The sequence below is a fragment of the Lepisosteus platostomus genome, chromosome 1 (assembly GCF_059453375.1).
Source record: "Lepisosteus platostomus isolate fLepPlt1 chromosome 1, fLepPlt1.hap1, whole genome shotgun sequence".
NCBI classification, from domain to species: domain Eukaryota; kingdom Metazoa; phylum Chordata; class Actinopteri; order Semionotiformes; family Lepisosteidae; genus Lepisosteus; species Lepisosteus platostomus.
The window spans coordinates 81,385,513-81,412,808 of record NC_142611.1 but is presented as its reverse complement, the minus strand read 5'-3'; the positions used below and the strand labels follow the sequence as shown (position 1 = coordinate 81,412,808).

Genomic DNA, 27,296 nt, shown 5'->3' with positions numbered 1-27,296 from the left:
CATGAATCCAAGACTTGATGCATGTGTCTGAGGTTCTGTGAAGACTGTGGAAGAACTGGATTAGGACACATGGGGACGGAGAGAGTCTGGCCCACCTTCTGCTGAGCTTGACGAGTGTGATTGGAGGATCTAAACTGGATTAGGACACATGGGGACGGAGAGAGTCTGGCCCACCTTCTGCTGAGCTTGACGAGTGTGATTGGAGGATCTAAAGGAACCCCACTGATCATTCACCACGACACTTACTGTAGATATCAGATTTGAAACCCCTGCTGTTTTTGCAAAGCCGTCCTTGGCTCACTGTCTGCTGTAAGACCTCTGGCCATCCAGAATGCAGGATAACCTTAACATACAAAGGATTGTGGCAAAAACTTAAAAGGCCCAAGAAAAGCAATCTTAGGGTATGGAAATCAAACCTTTGTCTTGGTCAATGGACAATGCCATGGAGCTCACCTTGGACCTGCACAATGAACAACGAATGCTGCCCATCTAGTGTTGGGGCTGGATGTTCTCACAGAACTCAAAAGGAATGATTCAAGCATGGGCAGAAATAGAAATGTTATTTTCTCTTGCAGTATGCATTAAGAGAGACAGAACATCAGACTAACAGGTAAAACTCTCTGAGTTTTTCTGTCTTCATGCCCCTTTGGCATCAAGATGCTAAGACACTTTCATCTCACAGTAAATCACAAATCATCCCTTCATGGATGAGTCATCGTTCAGATCCTGGTAAAGAACCCATACCTGAAGACCTTGGCAGGCCCACAGAGCTCTGACCAAGCCATTGCAAGACACGATTTTGCATGACCACAGTGCCACACTGTCTCTATAAGAGGTAAGGTCCCAGTCAGAAGCAAAATTCAAAAGGTAATGTATTGACAAACATGATTGGTATGGTAGATCAGTGGTTAGCAAGAAATAGCACTACATTTTTAAGGTCTCCAAATTCTCATTATGGCAGATGACAAACAGCAGGAAGGACAAAACAATGTAATCATATTAAACAGAAGACAGACCAAATGACAATCACAATACAATAAACAAGACTAATGATCATGACAACTGTTACACAGGTGAATGTATACAGTATGTGTCAGTTGACTCACACATCTGCTTGCCTGTTTCCCAGTGTTTATTTGCCTGCATTTGGGTTTATTTATGAAAACATGTTGCTGCTTTACTATCTCCAGCAGAGACATATTAAAGTATGAAAGTGTGTAGGTGTGTATAGCAGGGCATCAGCACAAATGCAACTGGATACTGGATTTCCTGACAGGCAGACCTCAGGTGGCGAAAATTGGTAACAATATCTCCTCTACCATGATCCTAAATACTGGAGCTTCCCAAGGCTGCTGTCTCAGTGCTAGGCTGTACTCCTTGTTCATGTACAACTGTACAGCCACTTACAGCAACAACCACATTATTAGGTCTGAAGATGACACCACAATTATTACTATTTAAAATAAAAGTGGAATTTCATGATGATCACCAATGATAAAGATGGGACAGTCACAGTGGTCTGTAAAACACCATGAGTTAAAAAAGACTTGTTGTTTAAACTCAAAAGGGTGAGAAAGGTTAGAATCAGACTTAATTAAGAATTCTTAATTAAGAATAAGAATCAAGGTTCTTAATTAATCAGGCAGCTGTGGGGCTCAGGTGTGAGGAATGAGTTGGAGCAACACAAATCCTACAAAAGATGTGTTTAATGCCAGCGAATATGCAGCAGTAAAGATTGATATTGAGAGCTCCTCAATAACAGCACTGGTTTCTCTGAAGCAGATGGGCTGCAGCTTTAGAGGAGAACTGTTTGTGATATTCATAAAAGAAAGTGTCCCGCAAATTAATGGAAAATCGTGAGAAGCCTGGCGAAACTAATATCTACTATTCATAAGATTTGCTGGTTCAAATCAAAGTGGAATCTGAGGTCGAGTGAACATCAAGGAGTTGTAAAGCCACACAGAGGAATGGCTTTAGAAGGGGAGTGGTCCTAAGTGACCGGAATGGAAAGAGGGAGGGATGGATTAGACGCTGGAGTGCATGCAAAGTCACAGAGATAAGGTAAGGGGAGACGTTAGAGACACTGTAAGGGATGGTTTGATAGGCACTGCTGCTGAGCAGAAGGAAAGGAAAAGAAAGAAGGATTTGTCTCAGCCTGCTGACTGAGTCAGACATAGTATGCCAAACAGACCTGAGGTCAAGGAGGTAGGTCGAGGAGGAGGTATCAGAAACAGCAGGGGCCAAGAGGGAGGAAGCCAGGGCCCCAAAAGGCTTCAAAGGTGTAGGTTTTGCAAAGTGTTGAACAACAGGGATAGAAGCAGTAGGGCAGCTGGGAAAAAGAGCACCAATAAGGTAACTGAAAAGAAAAAGTGAATCAGAAAGATCTGTGACTGAAAGCTAGGTGGAAGGAGATTTCTTCAGTGTTTGTTTTAAATAGAAAATTTGATTTGTGGGCATAAAGGTTGATTGGACTTGATCAGTGGTTTCTGTTATATGTTGAGACACATATAAGTTTCATGGTAGGATACCCACTGATCTAGAGGTGGAATAGTAGACAGACTGGGAGTCCAGGAGAAAACTGGGGCCGAAGGCACCAAGTGTGTTGAGTCATGTTGAATGATGAAGATAGAGAAAGAGTACAGTATATGTAGGATGCTGTAGGATGACTGCTGACTGGGCTGAAGATAAGGTGTTGGACAGATCTGGGCCAGAGAAGATGTCAACTGGAGCAGCAGGGGCCAAGAAGGAGGGACCCAGGGTTGAAGAAGCCAAGGTGTTGGGCCATGCTGACCATTTGGAGTCAGGAGTCTGAAGGAAAGTCACATATTACATTCAAAGAGAAGGCTGTAGGACACCTGCTGACCGAGCCAGAGGTAGGATGCTGGACAGAACCAAGGGTGATGAGGTGGCATCAAGAGCAGCAAGAGTGTAGAGGGCAGAAATTGGGGACAAATTCGCCACAGGTGTTATGCAATGATGGATGCTAGTAACAGAGGCAGGAGGACTCTAATAGACTGTGAAGAAGGAATGTTAATAATAGAAACAGCAATAGAGGGTCAACAGAATAGAAGGTCCTGGGGTTGGTAGCTGCGGTGACCCAGGGGTCTTTTCTGTAAACTGGCATCTTGCTGTGTACTGGGTGACGTCAGTGACAGAAGTGGAAGTATGCTGAAGGACAGAAGCTGGCTTGTTATGGACTTCAGAGATGTATAAAGAAAAAACTGCTTTTTTCAATGCATTCCTTTAGAATGTGTGCCATGATTATAGAGATTCCTTTGCAGCTTAGCCCGTCCAGTCTTTGATGTCAGGGACAGTACCAGGAGTTGATGGAGGAGCAGTGTGGGAGCTGTGGCGCAAGTGGCATTGATTGGCGTCGGGGTTTGAATGCGAAACTGCAGCGGATGGTTGTGATGGTGAAGTTTCCATGAGCCGAAGAATAACGGGAACGGCTCTGGAAGCAAGAGGATTTAAATGCGATGATGAAGCTGATGGAGAATGTGAAAGTGGTGAAACAGAGGCTGGAGACGAATCAGGAAGCTATTTGCGAGAAGCCGGAAATTCTTCCTCAAGTTCAAAAACCGTTCGTCTGAACAGCAGATGTAGAGATCCCAGGTGGAGAGAGGAATATACACTATGTAGAGGTACGGCAATAAAAGACAGGCTCCTTTCCTTCTGTCTTAGATTTTATTGTGAGTAGAAGCTTACCTTCCATCTTCTTGGCTGTATGCACTGTATTGTTGTGTTGAAGTGCTGTGTAGAATGTCATGAAATGGAAGAACTGTAGATTTGTTTTGTTTTTTTCTTTTTTTGTTGTTTGTAAGAGCATGGTCTATGTTTTGAGGTATACAAGAGACAAATGCAAAAGGGGATGTTTTTTGTAATACTGTATATGGCTAATTTCAGTAACGATTATGATTAGGAACAGCTGGGTGAGATTGACTTGCTGTTTGTTGCTAGCCCACCTGAACTTCAGCCCATAGCTTCTATTTCAATCCCTGTCCTCTGCTTTTTTGGAAGCAGTCAGTGGACTGCTGGATCACTGGGTTGGCTGCTGTCAAAGGCAATGGAATGGAAATGCAAACAAAAACTGGCTTCACCCTTTGAACTTATTCAGCTTAAGATAAGCCTCCAGTGGCTCTCGCAGCTAATTCTTATAAAACCCCAAAGGTATTTGTTATTTTCTCTACAGCAACGATATCACTGACGATGCATCCTATGAGAAACAATACTTGGATACTTGGAAACCTGTTGTTTTTTTTTCATCTTCCCCAGGCTCATCTAACACTCTAACATGTCTTTTTGTAAGAGAAGCCTGAAATGTCCTGTACATGAAGTGTCGGAGGAGGGGGTGTCTGTTGATCCAGTCCCAACAGACATCAAGGAACACCAGCACGGTACCACACGTATATTGCCCTTATAACCTAATAATTTTGTATTGTCATAGAGCCAGGAATCTTCTCAAATTTTACCTCACCCAGACCTTGCCAAGCCTTTTCTGTTTCTCCTGTGGTGTCAGTGAATTGGGTGTAGGGAAGCCCTTTCCCATTGACATGATAAGGGTGAATGTGTGATATTGAAGGATTTATTTTTAGATCGTGGCTTTTGATCATAAGTCGGCTTACCTGCTGTCATTAGCTCATCTGTAAAAGGTCCACTCTACCGCTGGATAGCGATTAGTCCCACTTCTCCCATCCAGATTTACACACTAGATAGCTGAAGATGGTGCAATTGTCCAAGGCAAGCCAAGAATTGTAACAGCAAGGGAAGGAAAGTACAAGTACTAATCATCCTATTTTTACATGATCTGCATAATTAACTACTAACTAAACTGAAATTAGAGCACATAAATTAATAAGAAAGTGGTTCTAGCAAAGATCCCTGTGGTACCACACTAATTATATCAACCTGATTTTAAAAAGCTACACTTTTTCTTTACTTTGTTTTCTAGTAATCACAGAAAGGAACCAATATCCACTACGTTCACTACAGAAATCCAGTTATAGTGACAGGTCTCAACCTTGACCACTTGGTGCTGCATCAATCAAGACATGAGACCTCACTTGTTGTCCTTCCTGCAGACTCACCTGACATGACTAATGTCATGTTTGATGTTCCAGGCCGCTGATTACAAAATCTTTTCCTTAGCCACAGTCCATCCTCCTAACAGAAAAATATTTCAGCTATGACTTTTATATTAATACCATAAATGACACTAGCAAGGTCAAAGTGTGTGCTCGAGACAAGAGTACTGACATGGAAAAGCTTCCAATACGTAGGTGAATTTGGGTTAATTTCTCAGGCAAGATGGAGCGTTCATTTGAAAACTCTGGGCTGAATCTTGGGGCAGAAAATAATAAAACAAGCAAATTCCAAATGAATGGAATTGCTCCATTCAGCAATCCGGAGTCCTGAACACATGGAACAAAACCAGGGGGCTTCCATTGTAAGGCATTCCACTAATGGACCACGTTAAAGGAGTAGAATCCATCTTTTTAATTTTAACTGCAAGAAATGTTTATCAAGGGCCAAAAAGTGTGATAAACCACAGCAATACACTGCAGTGTGTGATCTAATCAAGGTGAAAACATTCTTTAACCACAGGTTGCTTAGGAACTTCCTCAGCTGTGTTTGCTGTTCAGACTGCGGCATGAGATGGGAGATATCCAGACAGAAAAATCTACCACAATTAGAATTTCCTTCTGTATGTAGTTTGCAAAACCAGCGATGATGGTCTCGGTTGAAGGAGAGTGAATCCCATGACTAACTTCATTAGTCAGAATAAAGAGTGAAACACTAACCAGAAGGCACGAGTGGAAACTGTGTGTAGAGTATGTGCATTAACCCTGAGCACAAGAGGCTCTGCTTTGCCTCAAGGGTTGTGGGAGTCTGGAACAAGCACCCCAGCCACGTTATTGAAGCTGATGGCCAGGCTTCTTTCAAAAACCCAGCTGGATGAGATCCTCAGATCAATATGTTACTAACTTCCTAACAGGCTAGTTGGACCAAATGAGCTCTGCCTGGTTCCTGAATTACAGTAGGTTCTTATGTAAAGGGAAGGGTTAAGGCAAACAGCTGCCAGCAGCTCTGTTGGAATATTGGATTACTGGGAAAGGGATCGATGACTTCTGATTCCACTGTGCAGAATCACACCAGTGCTCGCACCCTCTTGATTTCTGCCCCTCAACTTAACACACATTTTCCCAAACTGTTGTCAAAGTTTTGCTCAGTTATTAAATTTTGCAAAAATAATCACTCTATTACAAATCTCCCACGCTGAGCTGTTGCCGGTTTCCAATTGCTGTACAGTAGGTGGTGAAAATGCTGTTTTTTCATCGATTGTGAATACTAACTTTATTATTTTGTGTAAGGGGAATGAGTGTGTCCTTTGTATTTTCCAGATAGTCGCTTTGAGCATCTTTTATTCCAACACGAAACAAAATGGAAAATAAAAAAATAAAAAAACAAATACTGCGAGATGAAGTTCCATTCATTTTCAGGTGGTTATTGGTCAGTCGCTGATGAGAAACAGTGTTGATTCTTTAACCTCCAGTGCTCAGAAGATATTTGCATGATTAACAGAAGGTACAGTTTCCAAATAACTCCGTAAGTCTGCCAACTGCCTCACTTTTACAGCAGGTATTCGAAAGGACACAAATTAGTTGAGAATTTTTATACTTTATTATAGGAGTCTATAAAATTGTCAAAAAACATTAAAGATCACAGATGACAAATAAACCAAGACACAAAAACAACATTCATATTTTAACTAAGTGAAATGCTGAATCGTAAAAAGAAATATATACAAAAGGACAAACGCACACAGCTGTCCACTGAACACAGAATGTGGTCACATGGCACCAAATATTAACATACATCACAAACATCACACTTTTGTGTTTTTTTTCTTTTTGTTCCATATTAACCAAATGTAAAAACAACACCAGTGATGATGATAATAATAAAAATAATAAAAAACAATATTAACATTTAAACACTGTTTACAATATAATGGAAATTCTTATTGTACTAAATATAACAATATTTACCAACAAAACTTTATTTATACTAAATCTCTATTCTGAAATATAACAAAAATAGCACTTAAAAATAATATTTATTATTACAATAATAATTATAATAATTATAACAATAACATTAGGTTATTAGAAAAACGAGAAACTGCAAATATGCTACCCTATGATGCGCTAAAATGGGCCTGAAGGCTCTTCTCACCCATTGCTCTTGGCTCTCAGAACCACACTTGCTTTCCAAAGAGAGTTCCGAATCTCACCACCTCGCTAAACCGTTATGACAGTTTGTAAAGTCCTGTGAGTGAAAATGGTACAAGGTGCAGCAGAGGCACAGCGTTGTCAGTGGTATCGTGCAGCAGATTTGACCAAGGGTCTGAACACGGACTGTCAAAATGTGCTTGTGAAATGGAAAAGGGCCAGGGCTCAATTGAGTGGCTCAATTGTTCAAGACACTTCCCCCACAAGAACAGCCTGAGCTCTGTGATCACGGGTTCGAGCCTGGGTCATGTCAGTGCGCTAACTGGGATTCCTGAAGTGGCAATGCCTCATAATCCAGTTCCCGAGGGAAGGACAGGATTATTGGACAGGGCTCCCCGGGATCAGAGAGACACAGCCAGCCCTTGGGGCTCCAGGGGGCTCCAGGGGGCTTGAGGCACCTCTCCTCCCGTCGGCCATGAGCCGCCATGAGGGTCTGTGTTTCCTGTGAGGAGTGGGTGGGAGGGGGAGTCCACGCCTCCACATTCTTCCCTGTGTGCGGACACAGTGTTTGTAGCTGCGAGCCGAGACATGACAAAATCACACCATTGTCTGTTCTGAATCGGGCAGGTACAACAAGAAATAATGATTCTAAATGTATTTTGAAAAGGTTAAAAGAGAAGGGAATATCTTACACAGAAAAGCAGCTCTTTTCAATTGGAGGACAGTTTGGTTTTAACTTTAATCTATTTCTTTGCTCAAAACACTTGAATTTCAGTTGACATGGGCATAGTTTTCCACCTCCTAAGAATGTGATTTTTGTGCAGCTGGCAAAACTTCACATTCTCCTTTAACCCTTAATGAAAAAAAACAAAGGATTTGCAAATGTTATGTATAAACTTAAAAGTTTTTTTTTTCTGCTTAGAACACAAAAAAACCAAAACAAAGGGACAATAACTGCACACAAAGCAGTCTAAATGAATTAACATTTCAACCTCACTGTTATTTTTTTTACCAGCAGATAGCTGTTCTGGGCAAAACCCAACACTTGCCAGTCTTTCATTTCTCCTGTATTTATAATTCTAAGTGGGTTGTCGGCAAACAGGATGTCCTATCTGCTCAGTTATTTCTATGAGGCACTAACGTGACCAAGCACACGTTACACGTTAGTAAGCTACGATTTGACTCCCTAGCTCTTTGTTAGATATGCACAAAACTGGAACAGCAACCTCCGCACAGTTTCACATGAAGCTCCACGCTCTCCCTGGTACCTCATGCAAGCAATGCAAGGTCATATTCTCCTGTGAATATGACTGCTTAAGGCATTATCTCTTTCATCCCTACAAATTTCTCCCCCTTTCTCCCAGCACTCAATTTCCATCCCAGTCCCATTCCTTACATTCCTTGATCCCCTCCCAGCAGCTCCCAGATCCCTCCTTTTCCTCCTTCCCTCTTGTTCATCGTGTTCCACCTCTCCCCTCCTGCTGTCTTACTTCCCCGAGGGGGCTCACGTGACCCCTGCCCTTTCCTGGCTGGACGAATCCTGTCCGAGGCTTCTTGCAAAGATTTAAAGAGAGAGAACGAAATCTATACATTTTTGGCAGTTGTTTCTCGTATTGTCTCTTCATATAAAATCGGTCGCTCAGAAAGAAAGTCCGTGGTGTGGTCCGCGGTGGTTGCGCGCGCTGTTGGCACCAGTCTGTTGTGTTGCTGTTTGTTGTGTTTTGTCGTGTTGCTTGCATTGTTCTGCTGTGGACGCAGTCACCCGACGTCCTCCCCGCAGTCCCTCCTGCCAGCCCGGCTCTCTGGCTCAGACGGTGGCGCCGAGAATCTCATCCGACTCGGCCATGATCTCGTTCTGGTTGGAGTCCAGGCCGAAGAACTTGACCTTCAGGCCGTCCGACGGGTGCAGCACGGGCACGGTGATGATGCGCGGGAAAGTCCTGGTGGCCAGCTCGAAGCGGCTGGTGCTGGCCAGCTCGACGGCCAGCGTTTTCAAGAACAGCGTGGCCAGCCGCTTGCCCAGGCAGGTCCGCACCCCGCCCCCGAAGGGCAGGTAGTGGAAGCGGCCCTCCTTGTCCTCGCTGCGCTCCTGGCTGAAGCGCTCGGGGTCGAAGGCGTCCACGTCCTTGAAGACGGCGGCCGTGTCGTGCGTGTCCCTGATGCTGTACATCACGCTCCAGCCCTTGGGGATCTGGAAGCCCTGCAGCGGAGGAGGAGACAGAGAGAGAGGCCGTCAGCTCACTGCTCTCCATCACCAGGTCTCACCTGCCTCAGTCTGCTTCTGCAGAAGGGGGGGGGGGTCACTAAACTGAAATTCTTGACAGAGGGAGGATTGAAATGCAAATTAGAATACTGAACGTGCGTTAATGCGCATTGGCCAGCAGCAACTGTGAAGCTCAGCAGGTGTGAGCCTGGTCAGTACCTGGATGGGAGACATCCTGGGAAAAACTAAGTTTGCTGCTGGAAGAGGTGTTAGTGGGCCCAGTAGGAGGCACTCACCCTCTGTGTGGGTCCCAATGCCCCCAGTATATTGACGGGGACAATATACTGTAAAAAGGTGCCATCCTTCAGATGAGACATAAAACCAAGGTCCTGACTCTCTGTGGTCATTAAAAATCCCAGGGCGTTTCTCGAAAAGAGTAGGGGTGTAACCCTGGTTTCCTGGCCAAATTTCCCCCTGGCCTTTACCAATCATGGCCTCCTAACAATCCCCATCTCTCTGCTCTCCTCCCCACTGAGAGCTGGTGTGTGGGGAGAGTACTGGTGCATCATCCAGGTGGGGCTGCACACTGGTGGTGGTGGAGGGGATCCCCATGATCTGTGAAGCGCTTTGAGAGGAGTGTCCAGAAAAGCGCTATATACAGTAAGTGTAAGGAATTATTCTTATTATAATGATTAGTTCTTCCATATGTCATGGTTATCGGCGACTCTATGCAGTGACACTCACGTCCAGCTCGAAGGTCTGCATGGCCGTGCGGTACCCCCCGGACACGGGCGTGTAGAGCCGCAGCACCTCCTTGACCACGCAGTCCAGGTACTTGAGGCCGCAGATGCTGTCGAGCCGCAGCGCCCCCTCGCACAGGCAGCCGTTGTGCAGGATGCCGTGGGCGCGCAGCTCCTCGCGCAGCTTGGCCAGCACGGCGGGGTGCTTCAGCAGCTGCATGACCAGCGACGTGCTGGCGCTGGCCGTGGTGGCGAAGGCCGCGAAGATCAGCTCGATGGTGGACTCCTGCGGGAGGGAGGCAGGGCGCGGTCACAGCACAGCAGGGAGAGCAGGACGACCACCGCTGGAGGCTGAGCACAGGGCGCAGGGCGCGCGACAGGACCTGGTTCCCCAGCTGGGCTCCCTGCTGCACTTTGCATTAAGGGAGCAGCAAGAGCATCTGGCTGTCTGGTTGGGAAAAGGCTGTCTGTGTGGTGCCTCACACTCACTGATTATCAACACAGGCATGGTCTAATAAGCATACGATGTATTACAACATGATTCATTTCGATATTGGCTTCGGTCTTGTAATTTAAGTGATGCGGTCATGTTGTATAATAGATCTGGACACAGAAAATGTTTGTTTGGCAGTGTCACTTCGTCTGCATGAGCATGGAATCTTGGCTTTTTAAACAGTGTACACCGTATATCTATGTGATGATATGGGATATCCACCTGGGGTCTGGAGGTATGTCCTGCCTTGTCAGAGATCGAGGCAGCCATGTACTGTATACTACATGGAAGCCAAACATTCTCTTTGGCTGGGAAAAACACTTTGTTGAGTTGAAGGTAAAACCTCAGTAGGCATTTATGTTAAAACATCTCTCTGTCACCACCTGAGAGGCAAGTGTTTCATGAAATAACACTCCAACAAGACCATTTTCAACTTTACTCTGCAACAAGGGCAGTAAAGATAAAAAACACACAGAGCCTCTGACATTGGAGCACAGGCTTTCTGACAAGAAAGTGTTGAATCATGTTTGGCTGAGTCTCAATTCCTGTGGCAGTAAAAGATACAGTAGGTGGAATTTCCGAAGTGTACCAATATGTTGTTCATGTCTTCCAGCTGATCTTCCTGGACTGTTACAATCTGTGGAAACTGTCTGGCAGCAAGTCAATGAGGACCTCAGCTGTCAGGGGACAGAGCCTATGCCTAGCCTCTAAACACGCATGCCCTAGTAGAGGGCATGACTTTTTCAAACAAGCTCAGCAGCTCAGCACCAGGAGACAGAACTGAAAGGCTTGGTAAAGCCTTGTATCAGTGACTGAAATGAAACCCTGAGTGATCTCCAGTGCAGGGGGTCAGGGATGAAACCAGGCTGTTAAGTCGACCATTCAGGTATTTGAGAGAATTAACCTTTGAGATTCTTAGCGTAAAAGCTTTAATTGGAATCTTCCATGATTATCAGAGTGGTTTAGCTTGCATCACATGCTGAGCCACGTCTGGATAAGGCCAAACAACACCCTGGTTATTCAAATTCTCAACATTTGAAGGTGTTCCCAATGTTTGTCTCATGCTTAATCCATTCTAAAGAGATCCCAGTGAGCTACGCATTTACAAGTGGCATTTGCTCTACTCCTGTAAAGCATATGCTTTTCCTCCCGTCTAGCACAGAACTAGAGGACTGAGAACACAGAGTACTGTGTTCATGGAAACAGGGAACACTGGTAAACATTGAGTAAGGTCATTAGTTCTCCTGTCCTGAGAGCTATATTATGATCCACGTAGACTCTACAGACTCTTAAATTAATTTTATGAGATGATTTTATGTCAATCATTTTTTTAATGCAGCACTGATAACTTAATATTGTCTTTTTAAAGGCTTGTACTGATTTTTACACCAATGTCACTAAAACAGTGCTATAGCATTTTTGAAGCCATAGAAATTCAAACTGCAACTTGGTTCAGCCCTGTACCCTAGAGAAAGGTACCACAGTCAGACTGCTTCAGCAAAATACTTTGCTGCATAAGCTGATAAAAATGTAATGTTGCTTTGGATAAAAGCGCCAAATGAATAAATCAGTTATGCAGGTGGGGAGCTGCGTCAGCATGCGTAGGTTGCAAAAGAACAAGTAACTGGTTTATTCCATGCTGAAAAAAAGAAGAAAGAAAACACAACGTTTAGTTTGTTTAGCCTTCTTCAGGTGTCACCTATTACTTGTTCCTTTGCAGTCATTTGAGATAGGCATTCGTAAGCCAGAAACTCCAGTAACACTTTGGCACACAGGCACATTCTGAAATGACCTGATTGACTTGCCACTCTTTTGTTGGAGAATGTGAGGCACATAAACATTACTTAGTTTATGAAATGAGGTATAATCAGCTTAACCCACAGGATCTCAAAACCAATCCTTGAGGGACAAAATCAGGAAGGTTTTCTAGGTCTCTTTAAATTGTGCAAAGCTGAAACGTGTAATGATGCTAATAATCATCTCCATTAGGCCAGTAAGGGCAGAGAAGCTGCAGCCCTCCAGGACTGTGGGTGTGCACCACTAGCTTGCCTCAGAAGCCAGAGGCAAGACTTGCCTGCAGAAAGACTGAGGCTTTCCCACCAAATCATTTCAAATTAAACATTTGATGATTCCGGAAAGTCCAGCGCCCTATCAGAAAATCAATTCAATTCTGAAGCACTCAAGCACACCTGGATAAAACCCAGACGCCGGTCATGAAAGATGTCTTGTGTTCTAAACAGAAAACATCAGCAATGCTATTCAGCCAGAATACCTTTTCCCATCTGAGCAATTTAGCATTGTTTAAGGACTCCACCCAAGTACAGGAGCCAAGAGGAGAAGCAGACGGAGCGGTCTCGCCTCTCACTTCTCGTACTGCTTACAATGGCAGCACAAGGATACTGTTGGTTCTCCTGAAGCAAGACAGCGGGTTGGACCAGAGGGTGCGCGGCAGACTCTGTACCTGGGCCTCCCCGACACTCTGTGCACGCCCAGAGGAATGCAGGATTAGCCTACCTTCAGCTCCTGCATGCTGAGCTCCGAGCCGTTCTCCTTGCCACTCTCGATCAGGATGTCCAGGGCATCAGCATAGTCCTTCCCCTGACTGCAGTGCTGTTTCTCCAGGATGGCCTTCTCTATGCCCTTCTGGAGGGTGTCCCTCGCTCGGATGCCCTGTAGGGACGGCATGCACACACGTGACACAGGCGCCATTAACATTCCCTGAACTCCAGCAATCACACGGAACCGGATGTGTTCGTCACCTGTCCTTAGGTTTTTGGATTGAAATAACTAAAACACTTACTATATATTCATTTTATACTTTCCAATTCATCATCCCCAGAGAGATTTTGATTGATATCATTTTTGATTGTAAGGTCTATACAGTTAAAACTAAAAAAGAGGTTTCTTTCTGATATTATACTGTATAATTGTAATTGTATGACTGTTTTTATCTTTTTATCTAGGATTCATTTTAGATTTAGATTTTATGTATCTTTATTATCCATAAGTGAAATGTAATTTTATATGAAATACCTCCAAAAATAAAATGTTAATTGAATTGGAAGAAAGGTTTTAATTTATGACACTACAGGCTCCGGAAGCCCTCAAAGGCCCACTTTCTCCCAAAGGTCCGCCTCTAGTTTGGCACTGTTCTGTTCAGAGAATGAAATACAAACTGTTGCTGTGTGCCCTCGTGTGAGTTCCCTTGTCCTGGAAACGAGAGGGAGCATAGCGGTAGAACAGCCGTACCTTCCTGTACCCAGTGAAGGGCAGGTCGATGGGCAGGGAGAAGACGTTGTCCACAAAGTCCTGGAAGGTGTGGAAGAGGTGCCTCAGCTCATCGTCGGAGACTCTGAAGCCGAGCAGGACTCGTACGGCCATGTGGAAGGAGAGGCGCTGGGCCTCCCGGTACACGCTGATGGGCTCGGGATTGCTGCTCCAGACCCGCAGCGTCTCCTGGATCACCTGCTGGATCTTGGGCAAGTAGCTCTCCAGGGCCTCGTGGCTGAAGACCTTGGCAAACACCTGCGGAGCCAGGAGGGACAAGAAGGGTCAGCTGCGCCTCGTGAGTGACCACCGGAGAGGAAAGAGCAGTAGGAGGAGAGGCAGTGATCCCAAGACTGCACCATCCCCTAGATGCCATCCAACTTGACCAGTGTGTCCAGCCCTGGGACTGTGCTTTGTGTCACTGGTGCTGACCTGGTGTCCGGCAAGGCAGAATATCCAAAGACGGGGTTTGAAATGCAGACCCTGATTGAAGGAGCTGCTGGTTTTCCCATCAGCTGTGTGTGCAGAAGAAATGGAGAATGTCCTCTCTTTCGATCTCACAGCATTTTCCGATCTCAAGATCACCCAGTCATTTTAACAGCCATAGGATACTTTTCTGGCCTCTACAGAGGGCCTCAGTTTTCACAAGGGATAAAATACTGTTTTCCTGTGGGCTGCAGGTGTTTGTTTACTTTAGCAGAGTGTGACAGACAGTATTTCACTGGCAGCCAATAAGCTCACACATTCAGAACATAATTTCGCATTTTCAGAACAAAGGGTTCGGAATGAAAAGGAATGAAAGGGCAGAAACAGTAAGGTGAAAGCTCAATCGCTGGTCACAGAAACACATACTGGCAACTCCTCAGTGCGACAATCTCAAGAAGCCTCTATAAAGTTTTCAGTAAAAGAAACTGTTGCTCCAGCAGTTTGAAATGTGTAAATTCTCAGCATTGTTCTCCCTGGGGAACTAAATCCCATCTGAGACCATTAGAGCCCTGAGTTTTTAATTCAGAGGCTCAATAGCATGATGAGCCAGAAGAACTCCAGAAACCAGGTTGGAGATTTGTGGTTTCCCAGCATGCCCTCTGCATGCTAGGACTGACACCCTCTGCCACTCGCTGACACTCCACTGCAGGATTTCAGCAGCTTCCATTTCACCCCAACCTGCCTCGCCCCCAAGGCAGAAAAGGCTCTTGACAACATCTGCTAAGCTATCGATCAGCCATGACCCACCTCCTTCCAGCACACACCCCCCGCCTGATAACACCGCCCCTCTCTGGCATCACATCGCTCTTGGAGTTCCCTTCCTCTGTCTCTCTTCCTGCAGTTCCCCAGTGGCTGTCCTCAAGTTCCACATCACTCAGCTGTCTCTGACAGCAGCACTGACTCGGAGCTGACCAGCACAGCCCGCCTTTACACTCTCCTCCCCTGCGGGACACTGAACTTGTTAACAAAGGCAAAGCCACAGAGGTCTCAGCATGTTCAGTGCTGCCTGATTAATAGTAGGAAAAAGAGAAAATGTCATCGACTATTACCCAGTCACTCTGCCAAAGGGTCAAACAATTTGCAAAAACACATTTTTTATGTGTTTTATTTCCAATGGAATTTTCTGAAAAATCTTTTCTTTCTTTTTTTAACGTTAAAGCAAAAGAGAAATTAAACATACTCTGTAAGCAGGAGAGTTTCCCTGACTGTCAGCAGCCCCTGAGAAAGGTAAGATTTTCCTGGCCCAGGCTGTGCATTTCTAATGCGTCTCACTCGCAAGGGTTTGTTTGGTAAAATAACATCCATGTTCCCTTAAAACTCCAGCTCTGGGGGCTAACAATAGCACTTTTTATCCACTGTCGCGGCAAGATCTGACCCCAAATACTTTGGCTGAGGAAGGTTTTCCAGGGTTGTAAAATTGCAGAGAGGTAGCCTTAAGTCTGCAAATGTATCTTCTTCCCTCCCTCTCTCTGTCTCTCTTTTTCCCTCCTCCCCAGACACTCCCATCTCTTTTTCCCTCACTATGTCTCCACACACCCCTCTCATCTACACCCAGTCTTTCTCCAGCCTGGCCTCCCTCTCCCTCTCTTTGTAAATGTTCCCTGCTGCTTTCAGGGGTCAGGCCAATGAATGAACAATGAGACATTCAGAGCCCTGCACTGCTGAGGCACAAGTTCAGATCAGATGCTGTGTTAAGAAGTTAAGTACTGTACACTTCCAGGCTCTCTGGTGCGAATCTGTACGCTGCTCTCCAGCATGCCTCTCCTTCCTGATTCAGACAGGCAGCACACACTGCAGGGTCTCCGCTACTGTGGGGTGGAGGGGTAGACTGGGGATAGTCAGCGTCTGACTGCAACTGATGAGCCCCTCTGGGACAGCCAGTAATTCACAGTGCGATTCAGAGAGAGATTCTGGACACGTGAACAACACTGGCTACAGCTCTCATCAAAGAGCTAGGGCTCCTGCACACGATCACACTACGCTACACATGAAAATATGTCAAAGCAGTGACTGAAGCATCACATTTCTGGATACCTGTCAACGCCAGGGGCAGGCTCTGCTGCCAGGCTGCGCTATAGTGAATTAATCCAGCAATAAATGAGGCGCTCATGTAAAACGTTTTATTGACGTTTTGGCCTTAACCTGCTTGGAAAAAGGGATATCAACCTGGCCAAATAAACAAGGGAATGGGACACCCCTCCACCACGATAAACCAAGAGGTTAAGGTGTCCATTGCTGGTGGATGTGGGGCAGTGTTACAGTGACCAGGAGGACCAGCAGCCCTGTGCTGCTGGCTGGAGGGCAGATCTCCTGCCCCTCTGACCGCCAGCTCTTGTCCAGGGGTGTAGTTTCTGTCACTGTCTGTGTATCGCTGTGTCATACTGGGGGGCTGCTTCCTCAGTCCCCTAGTGATTTGTGCTACATGTACACAGCGGTGCAGGGTACTCCCTTGTGTGCGACTCGACTATTAAAGGCTGAAGGCACAGGATTTATTTCCAGGGGAAGAAAGAGTGTGAAAAGAAAAACTCAAAGCATGTGGAAGTGTTCAGATAGGAACAGTTATTTTTAATTCATTTGGATTCATGGAAACTGCAGGTTTTTTATTTTTTTCTTTTAAATTGCTCCCTCAGAAGACTTATTTTCCTATAAACACTTCCATGTGTTTTATGTTCTTAGACGGTATACATCACTGTTAAGCCATTAAAGACACTGACTGCTTCTGAGTAGTATTTGTATCTGACCAGAGAAGGAGGCCTGCTCAGATGGGATCACTTTACTTGGAATCTGCCCAGCCGATTGCTGGCTTGCTGGGACTTTTGATGCTAGCTCTCAAGTCTAAAATTTATTTTGGTGTATTTTGTTGCTCAAATCAAGCAGCTTCTCGACTATGCTCAATTGTTATTCCTTGATGATAATAATTCACACCTAAGAAAAAAACGCAGATGCAAATCTGATTCATGGAGAATCTCCAGAGACTGGAGGAAACTTTGGAAATATTGGTGGTTTCCACTTTGACTTTTTTTCTGTAATTTCTGTAATTAAGCAGTGCTATTTGAAATCCTTTTTGAAAACTTATCATCCAATTCTGAAGTATGTATAACATGAAACAGTTACACTATAATGCACTGTATACTATATTATACTTCATTCTGTACTGTACAGAATTGTATTATGCCACACTATACAGAATAGCCTTTTGTAATTTTGAGTCATGGTGTCAGAAACCCTCTCAAACTTTGTTGAAATTGCTGTAATTAAATGACCCTGAATTATGTCTTGTTTCTGTAGCTTGATCACCTTCTATAATGACAGTGGAGTCTGGGGGTGTCCTGTGCATTGTCCAGCATCAACAGGACTTGGAAGCAGTTCTCAGCAGTAGAATCACATTCTGTTTCCGTTCCCTTTAGCTGGAATCAGTTGACTTTAATCACCTCCCTGTTTGAGACATTTCCCACATTAGCATCACTTCCACATGGAGCGCCCAGTTTAACACCAGGATCACGGCACAGAGCCGGACCGTGTCGAAGCAGAGGACAGCCAAAGACAGCCCCTCCCTCTGTTGTCCACAGATGGCCAGGGTGCTCACGGGCTGCATGTTACTGCTGTTTGTGTTTAGCAGGGCTGAGAGGGCTTTCCAGTTAGTACATGATTATATCAGACACTCATCTTCACAGATTTATGATGCTGCTAAAGGACTCTGTCCTTTGTCTATGTGCTGAGGAGCCCCATTTTTTTGGGAGAATCTCAAATATTTTAAAAAAGTTCAAATTTATTCCTTACCTTGTTACAAAACATGACCTTTTAATAACCTCCATTCATATTTTAAAACTTTCCATATGTCTAAAATTCTATTAAAAAGTTCAAAGCTGCTGGTTTGACTTTTTCTGTTCTATAGGACTTTAAAAAAACCCACACTGGCTGAAACACAATCTCTCATTCATAATTTTGGCACAAGCAGCCATCAACAAGCTACAGACTAAAATTGCTGCGCCCTCTACTGATTGTTTTTAGAAATGCATGTTACTCCAATGAACAGCAGGCACACCACAGAGCTATTTAAAGCTGGCCTGTTACAGTCATGTACTGTAATGTTAACCACAAGTATGCTGTCTTGCCTTTTCATTTTATGCTTAACCCTTTTGTAAATAATACATGTTTTTTTCAGCTTTAGCTTCTCTGAACTACCGTAGACAGCTTTTGTATGAAGGAGGCCCACTTATGCAATTGCATTTTAATTTCTTTTCAACTAGCAAATCCTCTTTGGATGGGAGGGGAAGGGGTCATGGTACAAGCATTAGACGCTGTTTAAAAAAGTATTTTTACTTTCAAGGCAATCCTTTTCTCTCAAGCGACTTGTAAAAAAAAGTCTAATTGCATAACTGTTGTTTTGCCTTGAACTAGTGGCTACGCCTGCTCACGGAGTCAGTTTCAGGTTAGCAACCACAGCCTTCTTAATCTGCGGACATCACACACAATTCCTGTTATAAGACAGACCTGCTAGGGCAGGGATCTCCCAGGGGAGAGATTCGTTTTCTTCTGCAAGGAAATCAGAAGTCCATGACGACGTGTGCAAAAAAAATAATATTTTTGACTTTAGGAAGATCATCTTTTTGATTTGAAGCTGTAGGAATCATATGTTACCATTTTGCACATTGTTTTGGGTTGGCCCCTGGGTAGCATTTAACTGCATCATGCTGCCAGGGTGAATTAGTGTAATCTCCAATTGCTCCAGGCCCAGCTGCGCCGCTGGTTAGGCTGCACATACTTGTGTAAAGGAGCCTGAGGATCAGAACAGAGCAGAGCTCACACCTCCAACTTGTCTGTCCCCTGCACGCCTTAGCACACTAACTTCACAGAATAACAGCACCCGAGTCTGATGTATGGAAGCACTTTAGCGCTGAAATGGAACAAGGACAAAGGAGAGATTTAACTCAAAGGTCTCGTAGCCCAAACCAGGAGCATAAGAACAGATACCTACTGGAGGCACCTATTAGACCCTTTGGCAGGCAGCAACTAGTCGACCCAAGGATGTCATCCAGCCATTTCTTGAAAGTCTGGGTATCCACTTCAACAACATGGCTGGGCAGCTTGTTCCATTCTCCCACAACCCTTGGTGTAAAGACATGCCTCCTGTTGCCAGTTTTATCATCCTTTCCTAATACTTTCCACTTCTGCCCGCTGGCTCATGTTTGATTGTTAATTCAGAAGATATCCACTGGGTTGACTTTGTCATGGCCTTTGAGCTCTTTGAATACTTGTATGAGGTTGCCTTGTATTCCTTTGTTCAAGACTGAAAAATATCCTGTTCTTTCAGGATATTCTCTGAATTGTATCTGATTGCTCTCCTCTGGTCTGCAGCAATATCTTTTCCATAATGTGGTGACCAAAATGATGAAAGAGGATGAAAAAAAGGTCCATTCTCTGATATAATTTGCTTACCAGGACTGTCACTGCCTGTTAAAAGTTCACAGACATTTGCCACCATAGTCTGCCAGGCCAGGCAGAGAAACATGCCCTTTCACAAGTCACTCACTGCCTGTGAGGTCTGCCTGACGCAGGGAAGAGATGTCTGGGAAAGCCGAATTCAAATCAAATTGTGCCAAGTCTCAAGGCGTCCAGTCTGTTTTTTGCAGTTAAAGCTGGCACAGATGTATTTTACCGCAGCCAGCTAGCATAAGAAATTTTCATAGATCCTGACCTGGTTTTGACTCATCAGCTTCTGCAATAAATTGGTAGCTGACATTCTCCGACTTGGGCCCAGTGTTTGAACCTGCACAGAAATGTTTTATTGTGGGTTTCGCGACCTCAGATTAGCAAACCATCAGTCAGAGGAAGCAGCGATGATTGCATCTTTGTAGCTATAGTGGACTTCTCATAAGGTTTGTAGTATAAGAAATAGGTATAAGGGAGGCTTTTTTGGCTGTTCATTATAAGAGTTTGTCTTGCAGGTCTCAGCAGAAATTGGAAGGGATCTTTCTGATGACAGACAGATATACTGTAAGAATGATCCAGATGCATCTATCACTGTATCATCTCAGAGATAACAACGGGAAATGTTTGGACAATGAAAGGGAAATGGTTAGAATATTAAATTAATATTTCATTGAGGTGTTTACTGAGGAAGTGAAAGACAAAATGCTTCAGTCTGAGCAAACTTTCATATGCCTCATATTAAATAGTATTAGCATACAGAGACAGTAATGTTACAGGGATTATAAGAGTTTAAGATAAACAAATCTCAGGACCTGATGATATTTTGCTAATTGTGCTTGGAAATGTTGTTTACTGACTGTTAACAAAACGTCCAAAAGTGGCTCAAGACAGGGCTGAAACCCACTGATTGAATAATTGCTCTAATTGAAGTGATGTAATTAGTGGAGTACCACAGAGATTTGTACTAGGCCCACTGGTATTCTTAATTTATATAAACAAGTTAGATTCTGTAATAGGTAGCAGACAAGTCAAATTTACAGATGATATGAAAATAAGAGGATTGGCAAACACAGTAGAAGCTGTAGGGGAAATTCAATAAGACAAACAAAATACAAGCCTGGGCAAACACCAGGCAAATGGTGTTAAATTTAGACAACTGCAGAGCATGCAGGTAGCAGGAAACACAAGATGCGAGACATAAAACACTGAGGTAGAAGGGGCTATCTCTGAAGCTCTTTATGTAGGTCATGCTGAGACATCATTTTCATCTTCTAGAACATGTGAAGAAGCAATAAAAAGCTAATTTGTCAAGACCTGTTGTAGAAAGTGTAGAATTTCCATCAAGAGATGTTAGGTTATAACCATCCAATGCTCTGGTAATATCTATGTAATATGTGGAATATTGTGTACAATTTTGGTCATCGTCTTCCAAATCACAGCTACATTGTTAGGTGTTCTGTCACTGTCAGCTGCATTGTGGTCTGAGCTCAAAGGAAAGGCCTACATGGAAACTCTGTTTAGTCCGTTTAACAGAGAAAAGTTGTCACATCACCCCTGACATCCACACTGATGCATGCTATACAGCAAGACAAGAACAACAGCCAGGTGGGCAACCAGAAAATAGTTCCGGCACAATGATGTACAGATATAATACTGGCTTCCTTCAGGAAACAGGTGACCCTGGCCTCTCTTACTGACAAGAAACTGACCGAACGGGCTCCTCTCAGCTGTAACCTCTCGGATGTTTTTGAGTGCAGTGCCTGTGACCTGTGTGTCCAAACGCATCATTTCCTGTTAATATTAAAAGGACGCAAATGCAGTTTGTATGGACCTTTACATGAACAATAGTGAGAGAAACACGAACATAATGATAGATAGGGGCACTGATGAATGACCTGGTGTATTTTACTGCTCTGATGAGAACTGGATTATGATCAATTAAGAGTGAAGAGAGAACAGGGATCAAAATAGAACTGGAATCCCAGTTCCGGAATAATAATAGGTTATTATTGTAATTGTTTCTAAATGTTTTGCTAATTGTTATTGCTTTGGAAGCACTTTGGAAACAGTGCCATTCATCTGTCATGCCAGGAAAGCTCTTTGAGTGTGAATTTGTATGGCAGAAAGAGTTGTGTGGCCCGTGACTGGTCATAGAGCCAATCCATTTGGCTTCTTCCTGCTCTCTGCAACAATGTATCTGCTTGTTCCATGTTGAACACAGGTCTTTGTCAACACATATATCACTGCAAAGACAAGTTATTACGTGACCTTTGTGTTCTGAGTGTTTCCTTCAGCTGACCTGACATTTTGTGTAAGCCGTATGTAAACTTCAGGCCCTGTGAAATAAATACTGCCACAGTATTCTAAAGACAATGCCTGTGTAACAGTACTGAAATTCCCATTTCTGTAAGCACTTCCACACACTTTGAAACTGTTATTTGAAGTCACGGACAATTGGCCTTGTTACCACTGAGAGGGCAGGCTGCCTCTCTAAACATTTAAGTTTCGTTTAATATTTTATAAACAATATCCCTGGGCAACGCGCCTTGGCAGGGATACAGGAACCGTGCTAACAAGCGTCGGCATCAGACCTGCTGTGTCTTTCGGGTTTTCACAGGCTGGGCTCGGTCGGCATGCTGCTCCATTGCATTCATGTGTGTTTGTTCAGCCCTGCACTCCCTGACAGCTTTGGCCTGAGAAAATGTTATTACGATGGGGGAAAAAGCCCTCTTTGTAAAGAAAATGCTACATAACTAATTATCTATCATTAGGCTCCCAGTGCAGGAGGATTAGCTGATGATTACACTCCTTTGACCTTTCAATAGTACAGGTGTGTGAGGCGAAACACTAGCTGCTGGAATTGCTGCAGGAAGAATCTGCTCACATTGGCCAGGAGACAGAAGCATTCAGCTCCTGCACAATGGGGCCGGAGTATTCAGCTGGAAGAAGAAAGGAAGGCCTGTGCAGTTTCCTGTAATGGCCCGATGAGACCTCCTTGTTAACCCGTTAGTCAGTATCGGCGGATCTGGGCCCGGTCTGATGGTGACGTTCCCTTCCTTTCTTTCCAGACTCCCGACGAAGGGAGGTTCTCACGGTTGCACAAAGGGAGCGGGCAGAGATGCCCCTGCGATAGCTGCGTCTGCTCTTCTGGAGAGGCGCTCCTCATTCACAGACCCAAGCTGAAGGGGTGATAAGCAGGCTTTCACACAAAAGCAAGGGGAAGAAAATGAGTCTTACCTTTCACTGCTCTGCCTGACTCCTGCATTGTGTGGCTCTACCCACGATCCACTTTCACTCGTCCCCCTCTGCGGGCTCCGCCCTATTAGCAGGCCCTTCCTCATGTCATGACGCGCTGGGATTTACCAGCACACACATTCCCAGGATGCACTCTGCCTACATGCTCTACGCCCCTCCTTGAGCAGCGCAACAAACATCTTCACTAAATAAACACACGAAGAAACACTGCCACCCTAAAACGTCACCACCTACTGATTCATCTCTGTGACAGAGCGACTTCACTTTCATTTCCAGAAGCACAAGGGCTCAGGGACACTTCTTTAACACAACTCACAACTCTTCACATCCCAGTAAAACTCTTCAGAACGCTTTGTCAGAAAAGCATTCAGACCAGCTAGTAGCTTCCGCACTGTAGCTCTGTGGCAAAAATACCCACTAAAGGGATGCAGTGTATTGAGTGGGAAGCTGAAGCTCAAGATCCTTGAGGTCTCGCATATTCTTGGATAATTCAGGATATAGATGAATAAAACCCCACATCTATATCAGTCCTATTAACTGTTTTTAGGTATGTTGTTGTTGCTTTCTTTGGGATCAGTGATGGGCTTCAAACAATGAGCCATTCAAGAAATGTTTCGCAGACCCCTTCATTGCTTTAGACTCTGAGAAGTGACCAGCCTGCAGTTAGAAACCTGACTGCTAGAAGATTTATGCATTCACAATTTATATTAAATCAACTGCACCCTGAACGTTCATGACCTTTTTCCAGAATCAGCACCTTGGAAAGCACGGTTTTAAATCATGGTCCATTATCGGAACGCTACAGAGCCCAGGTGAGGGTGGCAGAAGCCCAAAGTCTATCCCAGATGCACAGGGCTGTGCTGGAACACCATTCATCAGACGCCAGTCCAGAGCAGGACACACGCACAGCGCCAATTAAGAGACACCACGGAACCTAGCCAGGAGCAATTCTCTGTTTAGAAAATGTGACAGGTCTTATGTGATTTCAAGAAGGTCTGGATCCCAAATACACAACAGAAACTGAACAGCTTGACAGAGTAGGTCCAACAGATTTCAGGATGTCAGCTCTACAGAGCAGATCCTGTCTGATCAGCCCGGGGCTGTGGCGTTTCCACCATGCTGTGTTGTTACAACGTGCACAAACACAAGTGCACGCGCGGTCGAGCACGGCAGCGCGACTCAAGCCTCCTACCTTCCTCCTCTTGCGGTGGATCTCCCCGATGGAGTTGGCCAAGCTGTTGGGCCCCAGGAGGGTGCTGGTGCTCTGGGGCCACTCCACGCTGACCAGGCTGTGCTCCCCCATCAGCACCTTCCTCACGTTCTCCGCACCCGTCACACGGATCAGAGGCCGCCCCAGCAGGTGCGTCTTGAAGACGTTGCCGTACTTCTGCCTCCGTGACGCGTGGAACCCAGATCCCTGCAGAGGGAAGACCATGAGCTACCGAGACCACAGCGTTGCCTTGTCTTTCTGCTTCCCTGCATGGCGGACCCCCAGGACCCCGCAAGTACATTCCTATAGAAGGAGCTCAGTCCTCCTGCCGCTTAATTCTTCACAGCAGTGGGATTGGGATCCAGCATTATGGACCACTGTCCACTGTCCACAGGGGACAGGAACACACTAAGGAAACAGGGAGAGACAAACTGAGCCTGCACTCCACCGAGGCACTAGTCCTTCACACAAACTCCACCGTTCACAAAAAGCTGTTTACTTTACTCTGTTTCATCTTTCTCTATACTTACTCAGAGTGCTGGAGGAGTCAGAGGTTTGTCTTTTTTTATTCAACAAAGAAGGCTGCGCAGGAAAGGCAGCAATTACACAGTATAAAAACACACAGCGGGATGAGATAACATGTATTTTACACTGTGTCCAACTGCCAAGATGTATAAAAAAGAATGAGAATAAATATTGCAAGAACGCAAAATGAAGCATTTTCTTGTTTTAAAGGAATGTTTTACAGTTCAATTGTGCACTAGCAAAAATAATTTGATCTGAAAGGGAGTGTAAAATTGCAAAGACTGAAAACCACAGATGAGCGTGGTTATTCCCCATGCAAATCAGAATGTATTTCTGCAACATTACCAGACAGACAGACAGGGAGATAAGCGCTGCTGGGAAAGGCAGCAGAGCTCCTTCTGTGGTGGAGAACAGCCGGCCAGAGCTGGAAGTCTCATGTTGCTTTAAGTGTGAGGGTTTAGTTTTAAATTAACGGATTATTTTAAAGGCTGGGTGTTAACATTAGCGGATATTTGTAGGTTTTGGGGCTGCAGTGTCAAGGGTTAGCTTTAGGGATTAAAAAAGGGTTTATGAATTACAGAGAAGGATTACTGTTATTGGGTTAGTTCAAGAGATTACTTGGAGGGGCTTAAGATCTGTATTATGGGTAGTAGCTGGGGGTTTAGACTGGGGGAACTGATCTCAGAGGTAGGCGTTCCTGACGATATTAGCACAAACCCTATGAGAGAGGCACTAAAAGAAAGTTCAGCACAGATGTCAGTGAACCTTTAAGCTCAGTGTATTTGTTCTATAGCCACACTGCAGACTTTCTTTTGCCAGACATTTCCAATCCGCTGTGCAGGTTTTCCTGCGATGTGAAAGCCGTGTGCCCTCAGTCCCTGTGGCAAAGGTGTACAATAAGGCGATTAATAGTGTTATGCAATAATGTCTCTGTTGCTGCATTTCATGCGTAACCCTCTTTCATGGAGCTGAGCCCTTTTTAACCTGTCAGAGACTGTGCTGCTGAGTCCTCGGTTGGCTAAAGAAGGGCCTCTTGTGCTTGGAAATGCACATCCACATAGTTTCCCCTTCTGTCCTCCAGTTGTAATGCAAATTTTAAATTAGAACCACCAGTTTTCACTGACTCAAGATCTGTTTATTAGACCACCTTATTTGATTGATTCACTTGCCTTATTTACTCATTAGGATGCAAATATTTATATAAATATTTGTAGCTCTACAGTTTAACAATGATGAATGATGTAATATTGTTGCCTGGTGACTGGAGAGACACTGTGTTTGCTCCGTCTTATTCCTGGCCCAGGGCTGGCGTAGTTTGGAATAGTTTGAGTCTGATTTTTGTTTCTCATTTTATTTACCCTTTAACACGTTTCATACAATTGTCTTCTTCCCACATGGACACCTTGAAGACTGAGCTACCACACAACAATGTCTGCCTGTGCTTAGTGCATAAGAAGAAGCTCTAGAGACAACTGACAAATCAGCTCAAAGACGCAGGATTCAATCTGGGCTGCCAACAGCTTCCTTCGGGCCTACAGACAAAACTCTCCAGAGTTTAATGACTCATAATATGGTGTCTAAAGGGTGGAACTGGAAGCTAATAATGTTTTGGCTATTATTGAGGAAATCTAGCGACAGGACCTGGAGCTCACTACCAAAGGCCTAACCTATTTCATTCCAACACTTCAGAACAACCGGACAAAGCCCTCGCAGAACATTTCCATTCTGTTTTAAAACAGAAACACCCAAAACAATTAGAACATTCTTAAAAGGCCACGCAGTTAGACACCCAGGCTGCCCACGCATAGTTCCCAGTTCTGCTACTGAATTTTGTCCTACCCACCAAGGACAGCGTTAAATTCTGGGACTGCCAACTATCTTGAAATATGGGACACACCTACAAGAAAGTGGCTCTTTCTCCTGCTCAGAAGAGATCGAGACCCACCTGCAGGACCATGTGTCCTGCAACACGAGGGAAGCACTGCAGTGCATCATGGGAAAGACAGCTCCAAGTGCAGAAGCCAGCCCACCAGTGTCCACCAGAGAGCAGGGGCTGGTGGGTGCTGAGAGGATCCTACTAATTCCAGACGTGCCCCCAGGCACTCAGCTGTGCCCCTGGCATTTGAGAGATCCTGGTCACAGTCAGCTATTGACATAGCCTGCGAACCCAGGCTGTAGAGGTCAACCCAGAACGAGTCATGGGTTGGCCTCACTTTCCTTTGCTAAGGTCCGAATAGTGACAGTTGTTTTTATTCATATTATTAATCTTTACAGAGCTAAGAGGGTGATTTTGTACAAATTGCTAAAGGGTTTTGCCACAGCTTTTTGACGTATCCGTGCTGCCCTGTCTGCGCTAAAGGTATTTTGCAGTGAAGTTTTTTTTTTTTCAGTCAGTCACAGTAAGTCAACAGGCTATAAATATCTGGGGTTTCATTTGCTCATATTTTCAACTCAC

General features: G+C 44.7%; 1 protein-coding gene across 2 annotated transcripts in view; it reads right to left on the bottom strand.

Moving 5' to 3' along the window:
- Window positions 1-6,655: 6,655 nt before the first annotated feature.
- cyp26b1 (cytochrome P450, family 26, subfamily b, polypeptide 1) overlaps window positions 6,656-27,296 on the bottom strand; it is a 40,534-nt gene continuing 19,893 nt past the window's right edge. For both annotated transcript variants that reach the window (XM_088639188.1, XM_088639179.1), the window contains 5 exons: window positions 24,299-24,523; window positions 13,915-14,190; window positions 13,180-13,335; window positions 10,177-10,458; window positions 6,656-9,429 (listed from right to left, as the gene is read on the bottom strand). In XM_088639188.1, coding sequence (XP_088495314.1) covers window positions 9,037-9,429; window positions 10,177-10,458; window positions 13,180-13,335; window positions 13,915-14,190; window positions 24,299-24,523 — 1,332 coding nt within the window. In that variant the 3' untranslated portion in view covers window positions 6,656-9,036. The remainder of the gene's footprint in view (window positions 9,430-10,176; window positions 10,459-13,179; window positions 13,336-13,914; window positions 14,191-24,298; window positions 24,524-27,296) is intronic.